General features: G+C 35.3%; 1 protein-coding gene across 5 annotated transcripts in view; it reads right to left on the bottom strand.

Moving 5' to 3' along the window:
• heph (polypyrimidine tract-binding protein 1 heph) overlaps positions 1-16,390 on the bottom strand; it is a 613,245-nt gene that overhangs the window by 491,018 nt on the left and 105,837 nt on the right. The window contains exon 1 of one of the 5 annotated variants that reach the window (XM_065347156.1): positions 11-1,735. The exons of the other annotated variants lie outside the window; for them this stretch is intronic. Coding sequence (XP_065203228.1) covers positions 11-94 — 84 coding nt within the window. The 5' untranslated portion in view covers positions 95-1,735. Of the gene's footprint in view, positions 1-10; positions 1,736-16,390 lie in introns of those variants that run through there. 5 annotated transcript variants of the gene reach the window in all.

Genomic DNA, 16,390 nt, shown 5'->3' with positions numbered 1-16,390 from the left:
AATTACATACCTTGACACTACGAAATGCTAGACCCAGACGCGGTTTCGCTTCATTTGGTGGTGGACAAGTATAAGATGGCGGCCGCATCAGCATTTTATTCGAATTCACACGACACACAAGATGAAAAACACAAATACGAGTGAAAATCAACAGTTATGCACATTTACACGCAATTACGAACTTCGAGAATTTCAAATTATTACTTTTTTACTCAATAACCAACGTAACCCATACTCGATGACACCTTCCGAAACAAAAGTAGATCACGAACTGAACTAAAACTAGACCAACTAGAGAAAGAAGCGAGTGAGAGAGATGCAACGAGGTAGCTAAGCTACTAGCTACGAAACGAAAACCGGCGTACTTTGGCGCATGCGCAATCAGCAGTGGGAAACTGATTTCAACGCATACTATTTTGAATACTCACCACAAAATTTGTATCACCTGCTGATTGCGAGAGTTTTCGCATTTTTGCCTTTTGCTTATTGGCTGCTTCGAATGTTTTTATTTATTTTTATGCTATTAAAATTTTTCCAATTTTTTCAAACTGCAGCATGAAATATGAATGCATAATTAAGAAATAAAATGCTTCACGCATTTCACAATTATTTGCGACAGCATCGTTTAGAAAATTAATTTTTCACCAATTCATCGCAAGATGTACGATTTTAAAAATTGAAACTCAGCGAAGTGGGAAGTAGTTAATTATTTTCATATTTTTTTAATACTGTCTTATCTATCTACGTTTGAACTTTGAAGTTTTTGAGTTTTGATCAATTATTGCTTTTCATTCAAGTTTGTAGGAAGCAACTTTGATATTCATCAAAAATAATTGATAATAATAAGAGAAATAACACCTCATTATAAGAGATTTCTAACATCACAGCATTTTATGGAATGATAAAAAATAACATTCAACTCCACTAGCCCATATTCCTGTCCTACATAACTATTTACTGATTGATTGATGGAAAATTATACAAAAAACAATTGACCACTGTGTACCTATTCACACGAAATTCCTTTTTTTTTACAACATTGGTTTTAGTTTTTAATTCTTTGTTTTCCTTTCAATTTTACCAAGTCTTGACATCTTTTTTTTTTTCATTTTTTTTTTTTTTTGTGAAAATTAGTCACAAATTGGATAATTTTTTCCATTATTTTTCAAACTTGAAGAATCCATTTTTAGATTCGATTCAATCAGAAACCTGCTCTATTTTAAACAAATAAAAGGGAGAATCGCATTTGCGGGGGTCATTAAATTGGAATTCAATCTCTTGATCACAAATTCGAGATCGTTCGAGGTTAATAATCACCTTAATTAAACACATCAATATTTTGTCAATTTGATTTCTTCAAAAATAAATTTTCCATGTACTTGAAGTGAGCTTGAAGTAAATCCACACACATTTGGTTTGTGTTCTGCTTTATGACTTTCGTGGGGTCATTTTCATGATAATTTCATTTTATTCACTTGTTTCATTTAGACTTACTCAAAACCAAAAATTAATTGAAAACAAATTAATTGATGTTTTGGTTTTGGAAAAAATTAAAAATTGCATTCAAGTAGGTATCTTCGCTGATCATTCAATCGTTATTTTCTATGTACTGTATAACATTTTACAACAAAAACGTATTTTGATCCAGTTCAAGCACATGGAAATTTTATTCTTGAAAACATCGAATTGATAAAACGGTCATATTAATTTCAAATGATCTAGTATTCGTGATCATTGATCAAGTTCTAGAAGATTGAATGCAATCTAATATCTCCGCAAACTTGATTCTCCCGTTGCAAAAAAAAAACTCATTAAATACAGCAAATTCCAAGAACTAATCGAATATAAAAATAGATTCCTCGAGTTTTTATAAAATATAATATTAATCAAACAAGTTATCCAATTTGTGATTTTTGCAAAAAATTAAAATACACCAAGATTCGATGATAATAGATTTGGAAGGATTTCGGTAAAATATGTAAGCTGAAATACGCCGGAAAATATGCTAAACCATCAAAAATATATCAATTTATGCTTTCTGGGGGAGAAGGAAATATTTAGAAATATGCTCAGACAAATTGGGCTCACTTGACTCGAATTTTGTAATTTGTCAACCTAAGCACAAGAATTTGACAATCTCCTCAATGAATTGTACGATCCTTTCCTTAACTAGTAAGTAAGTATGGATATTAAAATCGGATTATAATTTGCTCCACGCCAAAGTAATAAAAATGATGACACGTGGGCATGTTAAAAAAGTACTTTAAAAATACTCAACGAATAAATTACTAGAATAATTTGAGTAACTTCTAATAATTACATATGTATTTATTTATGAATTTTGACGCTTTATCGGACAACCTGTTATTTTTAACAACTTTTTCAACACCAGTCAAGCACTATCAAGTTTTTATTTTTTCAGACTATTGAAATTTCAAGATGTTTTTTTAATCAATTTCACAATTTAGACCTTAAGTAAATGTCTGCTAAAAATTAAAACAAAAAAAGAAAGAAAATAACAACTATTAAATTTTTCAAAAATGAAAATCTCAATAATTTGGAATTATTTTTATCAAAATTCGTCAATTTTAGCTGTTTTCTCCCCTTCTTACTCTCATTTAAAATGTTTCGTACGAGGTTGCAGAAAATTCTCTGATGACAAAATGAAAAATTACAGGCCTTCGATAACTTCCCATTTTACATTGATTTCTCAATCTGTATCCTTTCTCTGAACTAGTTCACTGTTCATTTTATTTTTTACACCATACGTCTCCTTTATCCTCGCAAAAATACTTCACCATGCTCTCTGAATCTCTTCTTGCCTCAAAATAACAACGAAACAACAAAATACACTCGTCAACAATCCAGTATTACCAATCTTTCATCCGGATAAAAACGAAAGCAATAAAATGAGAAAAAAAAATTAAATTACATTTCGGATCAAGCCACGAAAAACGTATAACAGAGAGAGTAAGAGAGAAGACGACAAAGCCATCGAAAAAACTTTCGTCACCAATTTAGAATTTTCGGGGCTAAAGACCGCTTCGTGTACTCGTCGCAGTCGCCCTGCTCGATTCGAACGGATTACTTTTTGTGAGTTGAGCTTTCTCTTTTTGTGTGGCAATGTCTTTTCACCCCCTATGCTTATCCACAGTCGGTATATATAAGGTAACGTTATTACACGACAGAAGTTAAGCGGATCTGAACGAATTAAGAAAGTACGACGCGACGAAGATGCCTTGTACGGATACGAAGATTAAGAAAACGTCGTCGAGAGTATAGTCTATACTCGTATAGATATAGAGAGAGAAGCTGAGCAGCCCCCGAGTTACACAGTAAAAGATATATAACATGCACACGTTATCAGCTTAACTGCAAATTACGCGCTATAATAAAGCATAGTGTAATATAGTACATCTTATAGTATGTGCATAGAGGTAGTATGACTACCATATATCCATATCGAACAAGACGTAACATATTACAAAGTACACGATGCAAGCTTCATTAAACGCTTTAACCCTTCGATACGCCATTGGACGTGTCGCCCTTACTCAGAGTTGATTCAACTTCATTTTTTGTCGCCCTTTTGGTAATTGCATCTTTATACTACGAGTAGTTCGCGACCAGCATTTTTTAGCTTGCCATTCGACGTTATATTGACTGGGGTATTAATTAAATCGTCAATAAGGAAAAATACTATATAAGCGAACGCGTGACAGCGCAAATTAATTAAATGTTTTTTCTCGAGCGAGCTTAATAAGCTGCGGCGTCCAGCCATCTAAAACCCTCCTCATCTCCCGGCCTGGTTCGCTTATGACCCGGTCGACTTGCTGGGTTTGGCATCTGTCAGAACTTTTTATCGAAGAAACCCACCATCATCGTCGTCGTCGTCGTCATCATAAGTCGTCTCTATCGTTCGTGCTTCCTGTCTGGGGCAACGATAACTCGATAATTAGCCTCTTAGAGTGAGTAATTTTTGCTCTCAACTATAGCTTTTACAGTTTCAAATTTCATCAAACGTGGCCCTATTATCTCTTCAACGTTGGTTAAGAATGTGTGGCTTGAAAATATTCTCGAAAATGACCCAAAGGGTTTCACAGAAAGCAAATAAGGAAGATAAACGTTCAAAAGCAGCAAAAACGACTCAATATCTGTAACAAAATTCCAAACTCGTACACTTCGTTCTCGAAACAAGACCATCTAACGTTGATTATGAAAACAGAGCTTTCGACATTGACACATTCCTCGACGAAGCTTCTCTGCAAGTCATTCGAAAATGCAAAAAAAATCTCCAGTTTATTCCAATCATCTCAACTTTCAATACATGTAATCAATTACTCCCCGCGATCCAGTCCGTTGAGCAATTTACTAAAATAACCTCGCGTATCGCGAATCCAAAAAAAAAAAAGACCTGATGGAAAAAGCGAGAGGGAAACAACCTCCGGTACATAAAAACGTGGTTAGGTAAAACCGAGCGAAGAGACGAGGCGAAGAAAAAGTAGAAAAGTAATACACGTCCGACTAAGTCCACCTCAATTACAGCAATTTGTTTCGGCTTAAAATTGTTACCAGCCATAAAAGCCGTACGTGCTTTTTAAATCCTTTTCGCAATTTCCTTATTGCCTTTAAACTCCGTGTTCCTTACAACTTTATTCGTATATGTACGAGTAGTATACGCATGGTGGATTTTAGGAGTAAGGGTGAACGATAGAGTGATAGAGGAGGGAAAGGGGTTGTAGTCTTAACATGTGCATATATTTTGGATTCGGCTTGTGGGGAAATGATGTAAGAATTGTAAATGTTCGAACTATCGATGCCTATTGTACGTATTGATAATTTAATATGTAGTTCTTTGGCCACCCTTTCAATGATGGTTCAATTGATCTCATGAGTTATTCCATACAAGAAATACTAATCTCATGACCTTATAGGTCTTGTCTTCCCATTTTGCTGGATATGTTTTATGAGTTCTTCCAGCTGGACATTGAACAACTTTCATTTGACCCCTAACCCAGTTGAATTCGTTGAATTCATCAAAATTGAGTGAATCGTGTGGTCTAAGCTTCGTTAAGGTCTTGGAGATACTGATTTCTGAAATCCAGAGTCTTTAGGATGGATCGTAAAAAAAATGTCATAGGATATTCACCACATTCAGTGGAAACCTTCATTGTGAGTTGAAAGTAATTCAGATGAAATGTTGGCCCCGGATGAAGTGTTTGTGGAACAGAGATATGAGACCTCAAAAAGAAGGTATATTTTCGAAAAAATTGTGATTTTTTGCTCCGAGTTCCATTCCCAACCTGTTTCGCAAAAAATGATCCAAGAATTATGTTTTGGAACTGGATGGATCATTTTTCTCAAAATAGGTTGAGTAGGGGCTGAAATGAAAAAAAGCTACAATTTTTTTTTGAAAATATTCTCTCTTTGAAGGCCTATATTTTCTTATCCAGGGATTCGTACCTCCAAAACCGAAATTTTTTCTCGGTGAATTCAAACTTGAAATGAAGGTCTCAGCTGAATACCTATGGTCAAAATTCTTCGACTTCATTTTTGCGATCTGTCCTAATGGGCTCATTGTAATAGAACGAAGGAGGGGGGAAATCTAAAAAAATGCGTTCAAATTTGAAATCAGCACTTTTGAAACGTCAATAAATCGCAAAATCATACGAATTTTTCGTTAAAAACTTGCTCGTGGTACTAATTTTTTTTCAGAGTATTATCCATCCAGTTGATAGGAACCCACACAGTAATAAGAAAGTAAGATATTTATTTCGATCACGCTGATCGTCGATCAGCACGTGTTGCTTCACATGAAAGTAATATTAGAAGAAAAATGGAAAAATTGAACAATTCACGAAAAAGTGAAACAATTAATTAAATTGAGCAGAAAATTGATCCAAAAAATAGACTTTTTCCTCCGCCATTGATACCAAAAAAATTCAAAAAATTAAAGACAAATTATGGCTCACCTATATTGGGTAGGTTCTTCAAGTTTCAAGAACTCTATCCTTGAAGCCGTCTTATTTCACGACAAATCAATTATCCATTCCTTACACTCCCCCTAAGCAGAACCTCCAGCTCTCAATTCCAAAATTATGAGAAAATTGCGCAGATAGAAGAGCACTTTCAACTACTTGTATTACTCAATCCTGAGTTTTTTCAAGTTGATAAACGAACTTCAGTCTTTGACTCGTCAAGAACTGGCTCAAAAAATTGAAACTCCTAAAATGAAAATCAGATCAATAGTTTCCAAGTTCTTAAAAGACACGACTCAATATCTTCAAGTTTACTTTAAGGTTCAATGTAGGGGACTGTAAATGTCGGAAATGGGTAATCTTTCCAACTTTTTTAGAAAATCTAACATAATGCCAAGAATTTATACAAGAAGGGTGTCTACAAAAATTTCATATTCAAAAAAAAGCGATCTTTTGCACCTCACCCTCTTCAATTTTTCAATAAAAAAAAAAGGGGTTTTCTAATAAAATTTACATTTTTTTTTAGGTGGTTTTGAAACAATCAACTTGACAAAAACCTACGTTTAAAAGAAGACAAGTCATCTCGAGCTATTCGCTGATTGCAAGAGAGTTCCAGTCCTGCATTTGAAGAGTGATATTCCAAAACTCGCTTTGTCCATTTTTATCAAAGTTGGGTTTTCAGTGGTACCTGGTAGATGAAGTATTAACTCACATTCCTACATCATCAACCTACTAAAATGAGGTGTTAAACTCACCTAAATAGCCAATTCAATAAAAATTGAAAAAAAAAATAATGTTTCAAAACGCGCTTTGTTCATTTTTATTGAAATTTTTTTCAGCAGTATTTAGTGGATGAAATGTATACCTACACTCCTTCATCATAAATCCACCCAAATAAAGTGCTAAACTCGCCTAAAAAGCCAATTTACTCGTTTAAAGGGAAACTGTTTTTCCTCTCTCCTGAAAAGTTGTGAAAATGGACAAAGCGAGTTTTGGAATATCACTCTTCATTTGTTTTTTGTACAAATATTCGTTGTTTTAATACGCGAGGATAGTATAATTAATTAACTTCACACATTTAGAATCAACTTGACAAAAATTTCACTATTTGATAGAAAAAAGACCTGATTTTTTAAGGATTTTTGTAAAATTAAATTCAACGTTTTTTTTATGTTTAGTTTTTAAAAAACACGAATGTTTTTTCAATCGTTTCAAAATCCATATTTCATGTGCGTTTCATTCTGTACAGACGTTTGACTATGTTTACGTCCGATTCTAAAGAATTGAAAAATAATTTCGTCAATTATTTCAATGTATGTATTATTTTGTGATTGATATCCAACTTAGAATTCTCTAGTTTTGTTAAAATGAAGTAAGATCAATTTTTAATTTTCCTGAACTTTATCAAAGCATTCCTACCTCAATAAAAAGTATAAAAAATTCAATCCCGATTCAGTCTAGCATTTGATTGTTATGAATACTGATCGTTGCTTGGCTTTGTTGAAATACTGTTCGCTGATTGACAATTTGATGAATATAATAAGCAATTACAATTGAGATTTTTCGTGTTTCATACAAAAACTCTAAATAAATAAATAAACACGATTTTTAGCGAATTTTTGGTAAAACTCGCGACTTTTTCGTAACTTTTAGCAACCTACTTCATCCAACTCTGAACATGAGAAATTATCCAAAAAAAAAATTCAAGGTTTTGAAAGGCAGACATTTTTTTTGTTCAAAGTTGACATACCTAAACCATTGCCTTGAAAAATGAAAAAATTATTCTTATTCAGACATTGCATTAAATACCTTATTTTTGTAGCAACTTCACTACTTCTCATATTAAATGTTGGTCAAATTCTTCAAATTTTGCCTACAAAAGTTGATTTTTGAAATTTTTTTTCATTAAAAGGAAAAAGAAATTTATTAGCTGTAGCTATGCAATTGATATTTGTCAATGAATTTTGAAAAAAAATATGTCAGGGTGAAATTTAAAAGGTAGGTAGTAGGTACTAGGTACCTCGTTAAAAATGTGAAAACCGAGTTTTCAGCTGGTTCATCAAGATTTACCAAAAAATGATTTTCACTTAACCCTTTACTGCTATTCCTTTTCCCTCGTCTCCTTCTAATAATGCTACGTACTTCGATTAGGTACATACTACTTCTCCCTGGAATATTGAACATTCTGAGTTTTTTTTTTGAAGAGTACATATACCTACCCATGATTGCTCAATGTCGCGCAGTATAATTTAAATAATTATGTTTTACTGCTAAGTAAGTTATCTTTTTCACTGATTCGAGACCTCGCTGCTATTTCTGAAAAATTTCACACTTAACTCAGACGATTTGCTTTCAAAATTCTGGATAAGAAAATTCTATATACTTTTTTTTTGAAGTCAAAACCTACAAAATTATTTAAAATGTGAAAAAATTAATTATAACTTTTTTCATATGTTCAATAGTCAGCGTATTACGGATCAGCATCTCACGGACTCGTATTTCACAGACCAATGTTTTTACTTTCTCTTTTAACAGAAAAATACCTCTGAAAAATATTGGAAGTTTTTTCAAATAAAAATAAGAAATAAGTTTGAATATCATGGTTTCACTTTTCAAAAAAAAAAATGAATTATTTTTTTGGTGTGAAAAATTCAAGATTTTTTTAAAAGGACATTCGCCAATTTTTATTAGAAAAAATACACTTAATACATCGAAAGAGTGATACCGAAACCACCACCAAAAAAAACGCCCAACACGAAGTGTAAGTAAATTTAGAACCACCCTGTCTAATACCTTGCACATCCACCATACTAAATTCAACTCACGATCTCCGCAGTAAGCGTAAATTCCAATTAAACCAAATCTTGAATCGATGTTAACACAACGACGATAATATAATAATTTCTCATCGCAAAAACCATGCAATCAATTCGTATATCCCTTCGTTAGTTAATTAACGCCCGATTCTAGCCAATAATACTCCAACTTAATTCGCTTATAATCCGCGATCAAGTTCGCACAAATCAAAACCGGACTCCTACAAAATCCCTGGTTGAAACCTCGACCAGCTAGAAAATTACCATCGTCGATTACTTCGCATTCATCTCGAATACGTTAGCGCTTGAAAAAAAAAACGCAAAAAAAAAGAAGAGGGTTGAGAAAAAAAATAAAATTCTAATTTTACTTCAGACGTCTAGGACGGATCTTCTTTTTCCCACGTTTCTATTTTTTGCTACCCTTCGATCCCTTCGTTCGCCTTAGCTCGTCGCACGTTAACCTTTTTAAACGCCGTTCGGCGTTCGTTTACTCACCAACAGGTTGACATTACGTGAATGGAATTCCACCATGATGCGATTCTTTCTCTATATAAGGGAGAAAGAAAAAAACACACCTCGACCCGGAAAAAAAAATACAGAAATATCGCGCGTAGTAGTCGGATTTAAAATCATCGTCACGATTTACCCGCAGCTCAGTCAGAGGCAGGCAACATTTCGAGTACCTACGAGAGTGGAAATTAGCACTCGGTACACACACACAGAGAGAGCAGCAGCTAGAATTGTGGCTAGACCGGGGCTCCTGAGGTCGCCCGAATATACCAACAGAATAGCGAATTAGTTAACATTTCCACCTATACGATGACGACGACGACGTGTTCATAATGACCAAAGGGAAATGCATTTTCATTTATACAATTACACTCGAACACAACGCAGCGTGACAGTTCCGCTGTTCGCTTTTCCATCACCAGAAGCAGTCTTACTATACCTTTACCTATACTAACGACACCTAGATTTCAGATAATTCCTTTCAACGAACAGAAAAAAGCAAGGCAACAAAAAAAATTGCCACTCCAATCAGCGTATAATTTTACCACCCACTGAACACGTTTTCAAAAGCAATCAACGTACATACGTGAAGCAATCTAACGACGAGATAGGCTTTACCTGGATTGTAATAAGGCTCCAGCTCCGGCTCTGGGAAAATTAGAAAATCTTCATTTGCAAAACACCAGACGACATTTTCTCTTATGGCCATATTCGGTATAATAACACCAAGTGAGGAGCAACAAGACCATAGAGAGCCAAGGTAGAGGAGAAAAAAACCTCCACCTTCGACATAGCGAATCTCATCAACTTTCATAGTTTCCTTCCAATTTATGGTTAAATCCCCGACGATAAAAATGAAATTGCATCTCGTGTCATACACGTTGCGTCTCATATCGAGTTTCCATTAATAAGGTTATTTCTAAGCGGTGTTTATTCGACCGAAACGTTAAAGCTCTAATAAAGGCTACACTGTCGGTCTCCGTTGCTCTTCTGCAGAAAACATCTACGAACCCATTTACTCGGATGATTTCTTTTTTTTTTCTTCTGCAAAGTATTAGAGATACTTGGGTACAAAGCAGAACGAGTTAAACTATACCAGACTCTCGATTAAACCTTGTCGTCGTCATACAAAGTGAAGTAAAATTAAATAAATTATTCCCAGGTACGCGAGCTCCCGTAGCAGAAGCAAGAGCAAGGGTTGTGGCCAATCTTGCTTTAAAAATCTAGCTCATCATAAAGCTAACAACGACAAACGAGAAAAACAACAGTAACACACACACGTCGATCTCGAAAAAAATTTAATATTTTTCCATCTCTATACCATCTGCACACGTCAATCGTACAATTTCCCCGCTCGATACACGAGGGCGTAAAAAAAAGCTAAATGTTCATTTTACGACGTAATTAAACATAAAAAACAAACCCTTATTAATTGAAATTCTATCGCAGGGGAAAATATTTCATCAATAGGTAGAGTGAATTCTGCGCCAGGAGGAGGAATACCGACGAAAAAAAAACACGCGTACGTTCATAAACACCGACTGGACTGTTCAGTGTTCGTTTAAATTCGACTCGAACATTTCACCCCTCCCTCTTAACTACCCTTGGTTCGGTGTGGTGTGTTTGCCATACAGGTTGAAGTTTCGATACAGCATCTCGCTCGTTTACACCCTGCTCATCTACTATCTAGTACATACCTATACGAGTATATAGGTAGGTAGGTAGAAGTACTACATGTATGCAGTATATATACGGTCACGCCATCCACCACCTCGACCATCACCCTTCGCCAGCATTTTGATACGCGCCGGAGTTAATATACGAGGAGACGCTCCAGCAACGGAAATTATTCATTTAATACGGGAAAGCACTCCGAACGATTATTTACGTTTGTTATTAGGTTGCATACACGGTCATTAATGTCTGGTGAATTGGTTATGTTCCCCATAAACGTTCTAGTATTATGGAATTAAACAAGAAGTAATAGGCATTTATATTAGGATAAAGGTTCTCGCCGCCGCCGCCGTCCTTTACCTCTTCCTCCTTCGCTTACACCCCCTCTTTACACCCCTTTTGGCTTCTTCAGATCAGCCTTATTTAACAATACACAGCGCATCGTTTCTCAGTTTCTTTTTTTAAAAAGCTCGTTTTTTTTCAAAATGCAGAACCAGGATAAAAAAATAAATATATAAAAAATGTCATCATTGCACCACATTACGTAGGCTCACCATTTCGCATTGCTGCGAATTTTTTTGTTGAAAGTTCCGCCAAAAAAGATTTTTTTTGTTGAGAGTTGGAAAATGTCCTTAATTTGGTTTCAAACTCATATTTAAGACTTCTTAAATTAGGTGAAACTCAAAAATTGTATCAATAGACAAAATTTTAATGCCTTTAATTTTGATGCTGATAAATTGTCACGTAAACGATCGCAGATGAAAAAAATTAATGAACTATCTTTGAAGATATCAGAATCGGAGAAAATACATGCGAAAGACATCACTGTGCAAGAAAGTATATGAAGTCACCCAGGATCACAACTTCACCACCATTATTAAATCTATGCTCAGCAACAGGATGTTCTATGTAACCCACTTGGGAAAGTCCAGTAGATGGAGAAGGCAAAAAAAATGGACTGCCACAGGGGAGTGTTCTTGCCCCAATCCTATTCAATATATACACAAATGACCAGCCAATCGGAGACCAGACCAGACACTTCCTGTATGCAGATGACCTAGCAGCAACAGCTCAGGGGGACACACACATAGAGGTAAAAGAAATAAAGAAATGTTGCAGGAAACCCTGAACAGACTACAGACCTACTATGTGGATAATGCCCTCAGACCAAATCCATCCAAAACTCAAGTGTGTAGCTTCCACTTGAAGAATGCAAAGGTGAAATGCACATTGAAGTTGGTGTGGGGAGGAGCGCAGCTGGAGAATTGTGAAAATCCCAAGTACCTAGGAATCACGCTGGATCGAACCCTCACAATATATAAGAGACACTGTGAGAACACAAAAATGAAGGTGGAAGCAAGAAACAACCTACTGTGGAAACTGGTATCAACTAGATGGGGAGCACAGCCAAAGACACTGAGGACAACAGCCATGGCACTGTGCTTCTCTACTGCAGAGTATGGATGTGCTGCCTGGGGGCGATCAGCACATGTTGAGAAGATTAACGTTGCTCTCAACAACACCATGAGAATTATGTCTGGCTGCCTAAGACCAACCAGTTTTAAACACCTGCCATGAATATGCGGCATTGCACCCCCTGGGATAAGACGGTGTGTGGCGGCGGATGTAGAGAGAACAAAAAAAGAACAAGACCCCCCCCCCATGTTATGTTCAACCAGAAGGAGGTGACCCCAAGGCTGAAGTCCAGGAGGAATTTTATGAAGGAGACCCATGTGATGAAAGCGGATCCAGTGGAGGAGAGAGAGAAAAGATGGTCGGATCTGGAAAAGGCCACATGTAATGAGAACTTGGCAAATGGACACAAACTGCCATTCACACTGAACCGGATCCGAGCTGGATGTGCCCTGACAGCAGTAAACCTTACTAGATGGGGCATTCAAGATGATGTGAAGTGTCCAGACTGCGGACAAAGACAGCCCTCTTATATGGCACAGGCACTGCATACACTAGAGAGGAGCTGTGGGGAGAAATGAACAATCGCACAGAAGGCCTGGTGCAGAGATGGAAGGGGAGAATTTAAAGACATCCGAATGTCCAGGATACGAGAAGAAGAAGACGCATTTCGCATGCAAAAAAAAATCGCACCATGTGTGGTTGAGTGGGATAGTGGTGGGATTCAAATTCCATTATATAGTTGTCTCTCTAAGTTGTGCACGCTCTGTGTAGTGAAGTCAAAGTTGTGGTTTTCAATTTTATTTATTGTAAATTAAAGCTATTTGGCAATATGTCTCGAGAAAATACTCGTAACAATCGCTATAATCCAATAACGGAAAGAAACCCTCCTGCAGGGCCAGCCGGAAATGCGGTAAGTAATTTTCTATCACATTATACTTAGTCAACAATTGGATACATCATAAAAATCAATGCATCAGGTGTCTGAGCGCTGTGGCAAAACAAATTGAAGTCACAAGTAAGTATAGTTAAACCTAACAATATGAAACGGAAATCCATTAAAAATCTGTGATGGTGTGTTGATTTGATTTTTTTGATATAAGTATGTATGATATAAAAATGGAGCTTTAATCTTGAAAATTCAGTTCTGAGATTTTCATTCAAAAATTGGTTTTGAATCTCTCATCTTAGCCCAGTTATTCTTAACACTTTCACCCAAATATTAAATCAGCACAACAAGGCAGGTACTTTTTTTCAAAAGGTTTAGAACATCTCCTTAAATACGAGTAAACATTCAAAGTCCTTTCTTTGACCGTTTGGGTCGCCCAGGAAGGCTTGAGACCTCCCTGAAAATAATTTGTTCATATTTTTTTTTTGCGAAAATGAAGCACTTACGAGAAAAATACATGGTAACAAACAATCATGAATCACAAATCACAGCTTAAAACATTATTCGAATCACGGATCATGAATCACGTCTAAAAAAATGATTCGAATCATTCCCAACCCTGGTTCTCAATATTCAGACCATTCATTTGTGTCAAAATTCATACTGCATTAAATGTGACGAGGGCCTTTTTTTGTAGCAAGTTTCATGAAGAACAATTCTGCTCATAATTATTTTCCTCTTAGGTGCTATATTACTGGAGAAAAATATAAAAAATCAATTTTGGGGAAGGCTTCGCCTTTTTCTGGGCACGGCTATAACCACCTATAGGCGAGAGTGAGAACATTGGCTGATGTAGAAAGGACAAAGAAAGAACCAGACCCCCCCCCCCTCATGTTATGTTCAACCACAAAGAGGTGACCCAAGACTGAAGTCCAGGAAGAGTTTTATGAGGGAGACACAATATGTAATGGTTGTAAACCCTGTGGAGGGGAGAGAGACAAGATGGTCCCACCTTGAGGAGACCACATGTAGAGAGAACTTGGCAAATGGAAACGAATTGCCTTAAGCAGAGTGGCTCACACTAAACCTGATCCGAGCTGGTTGTGCCCCGGACAGTGGTAAACCTTACCAGATGGGACATCCAGGATGATGTGAAGTGTCCAGATTGTGAGCAGACACAGAATGACGACCATTTTCTCGTAAGTGACACGAAAAAATGTGCAAAACGATTCTTCTTCAACATTTTTAGGTCTTTTCAATTTTTCACCTGTTTTGTTATCAGACACCGTAGCGCCATCTGAAGGGCAGTTGCAGCCCCAATATAAACAAATATAAAACAGTGCAAAAAGAAATCATTGATAATGGTGCGCTGATTTTATTTTTTGATCTAAGTATGTATAATATAAAAAGTAGAGCTTCAATCTTAAAATTCAGTTCTGAGATTTTCATTCGGCAACAACTTTTTTCTGTAGTAAATTTCATGAAGAACAATTCTGTTCACGACTATTTTCCTCTTAGGAGCTACATTACTAATAAAGAAAATCGACTTTGGGAAAGGCCTCCACCTCTTCCTAGGCAATGCTAACCATCTATAGGTGAGAACATTCAGAATCCAAAAAAAAATTTAAAAGTTTCACTGATAGGATTTTTTTGGGTGAAACGTGAAAAAATCAAAAAATTCACGGTGCTGTCTATACTACATTGATCCATTTGCCAAAAGGTACAGCCCTCACACATACGAATAAACCTTCAACTCGTAGTTTTTCCAGTAAGTAATTTTTCATTATTCTATCACATCACAGTTCTCATTTTGTAGTATAATGGTAAACCCCCAAGGACGTTAAAAGGCCGAGGGAGTACTGCGATGTTAAAACCGTTTCAAACATGTTTTAAACACTAAAAGAAAACTTCTGTTTTTAACAAAACAAAAAAAAACGTTCAACATGGTTTTTTTCAATTTGTTTTTTTTTTCAACACCAATTTCCTTTTTGAAAAAAAAACATAGTTAATTCTTCAAAATCGAATAAATTGAGTTTTCTTGGAATTTTTTTTAGATAAAAATGAGCTTAATTTTAAACCAAAGTTCAATGCAGTAAATTTTAAATTTTGGGGAATTTTTCCATCGTTTAAAAGAACTGGAAATTTCCACATTTTGAAAATGACAATGAGTTTTAAATCGAAAAAAATGTTGTTTTTTTTTTGCAACACTAGGTCTACGCAAGGATACAGCTCTTGAAAACTGGGCAAAAAGGTAAAATTTAGTTCAATTAAAATGAACTTTTTCATTTCCACTCGAAGTGATGGAAAAAAAGATTCCCAGAAAAAACTGATCACATTCTAGATGAAAATGTTTACGCTTCACAATTGTTTTTTTTTCTATGAGAAACTAGGTTCTTCTGAAAAATTTATTTTTCAAGTTGAAGAATTAAGAAAAAATACCCATGACTTTTCTTTTATAGCAAGAAAAGGGGTCTTGGGAATTGCAGAAAATCATATTTTCTTACTAGTGTAAGGCAGATAGGTACTCTCTAATTGCTATTTTCTTCTTGCGGTTGCATAAAAGAAAAAAGAGTGTCTGGGAAATTAATGGTAAGTACAAACAACTAATTAGGTAATACCATTCATATTACTATTACTGATAAGTAATAAGTACCTTAGTAAGTAATTTATTTTTTTCTTAATTTTCAATACTAATTTAGTTTAATTTTTCACCTGAATTTCTCAGTTCAGATTCTCTGTCGAAGTGTCGAAGCAATTGAAAAGAAAATTAATTACAAGCATAGAATATTAGGCAAGAAATATCAATAAACAAAATCTAGAACTATTACTTAAGAAATTTACTAATTCTATGATCATTTTACGACCCCTTCCTCACTTAAACCACTCTGCCTAAATAATTTCCTAAGAGTGGCTGAATTTATAGAAACACAATTCGCATGAAAATACATCTACCAGAATCTACATATGAAGCGAGAAAATAAAATTAAACGCAGCGAAAAACACAAAAGAGAAGCATTAATTATTTGTATTAAATGCAGAAAATGGGTAACTTCAAAAATACTACAAGTTCATTTTTCATTTCGTCCAGAATGACGAAGCAAATCGATTAA

The sequence above is a fragment of the Planococcus citri genome, chromosome 1 (assembly GCF_950023065.1).
Source record: "Planococcus citri chromosome 1, ihPlaCitr1.1, whole genome shotgun sequence".
Taxonomy (NCBI): Eukaryota; Metazoa; Arthropoda; class Insecta; order Hemiptera; family Pseudococcidae; genus Planococcus; species Planococcus citri.
This window is presented reverse-complemented; position numbering and strand designations above follow the sequence as displayed.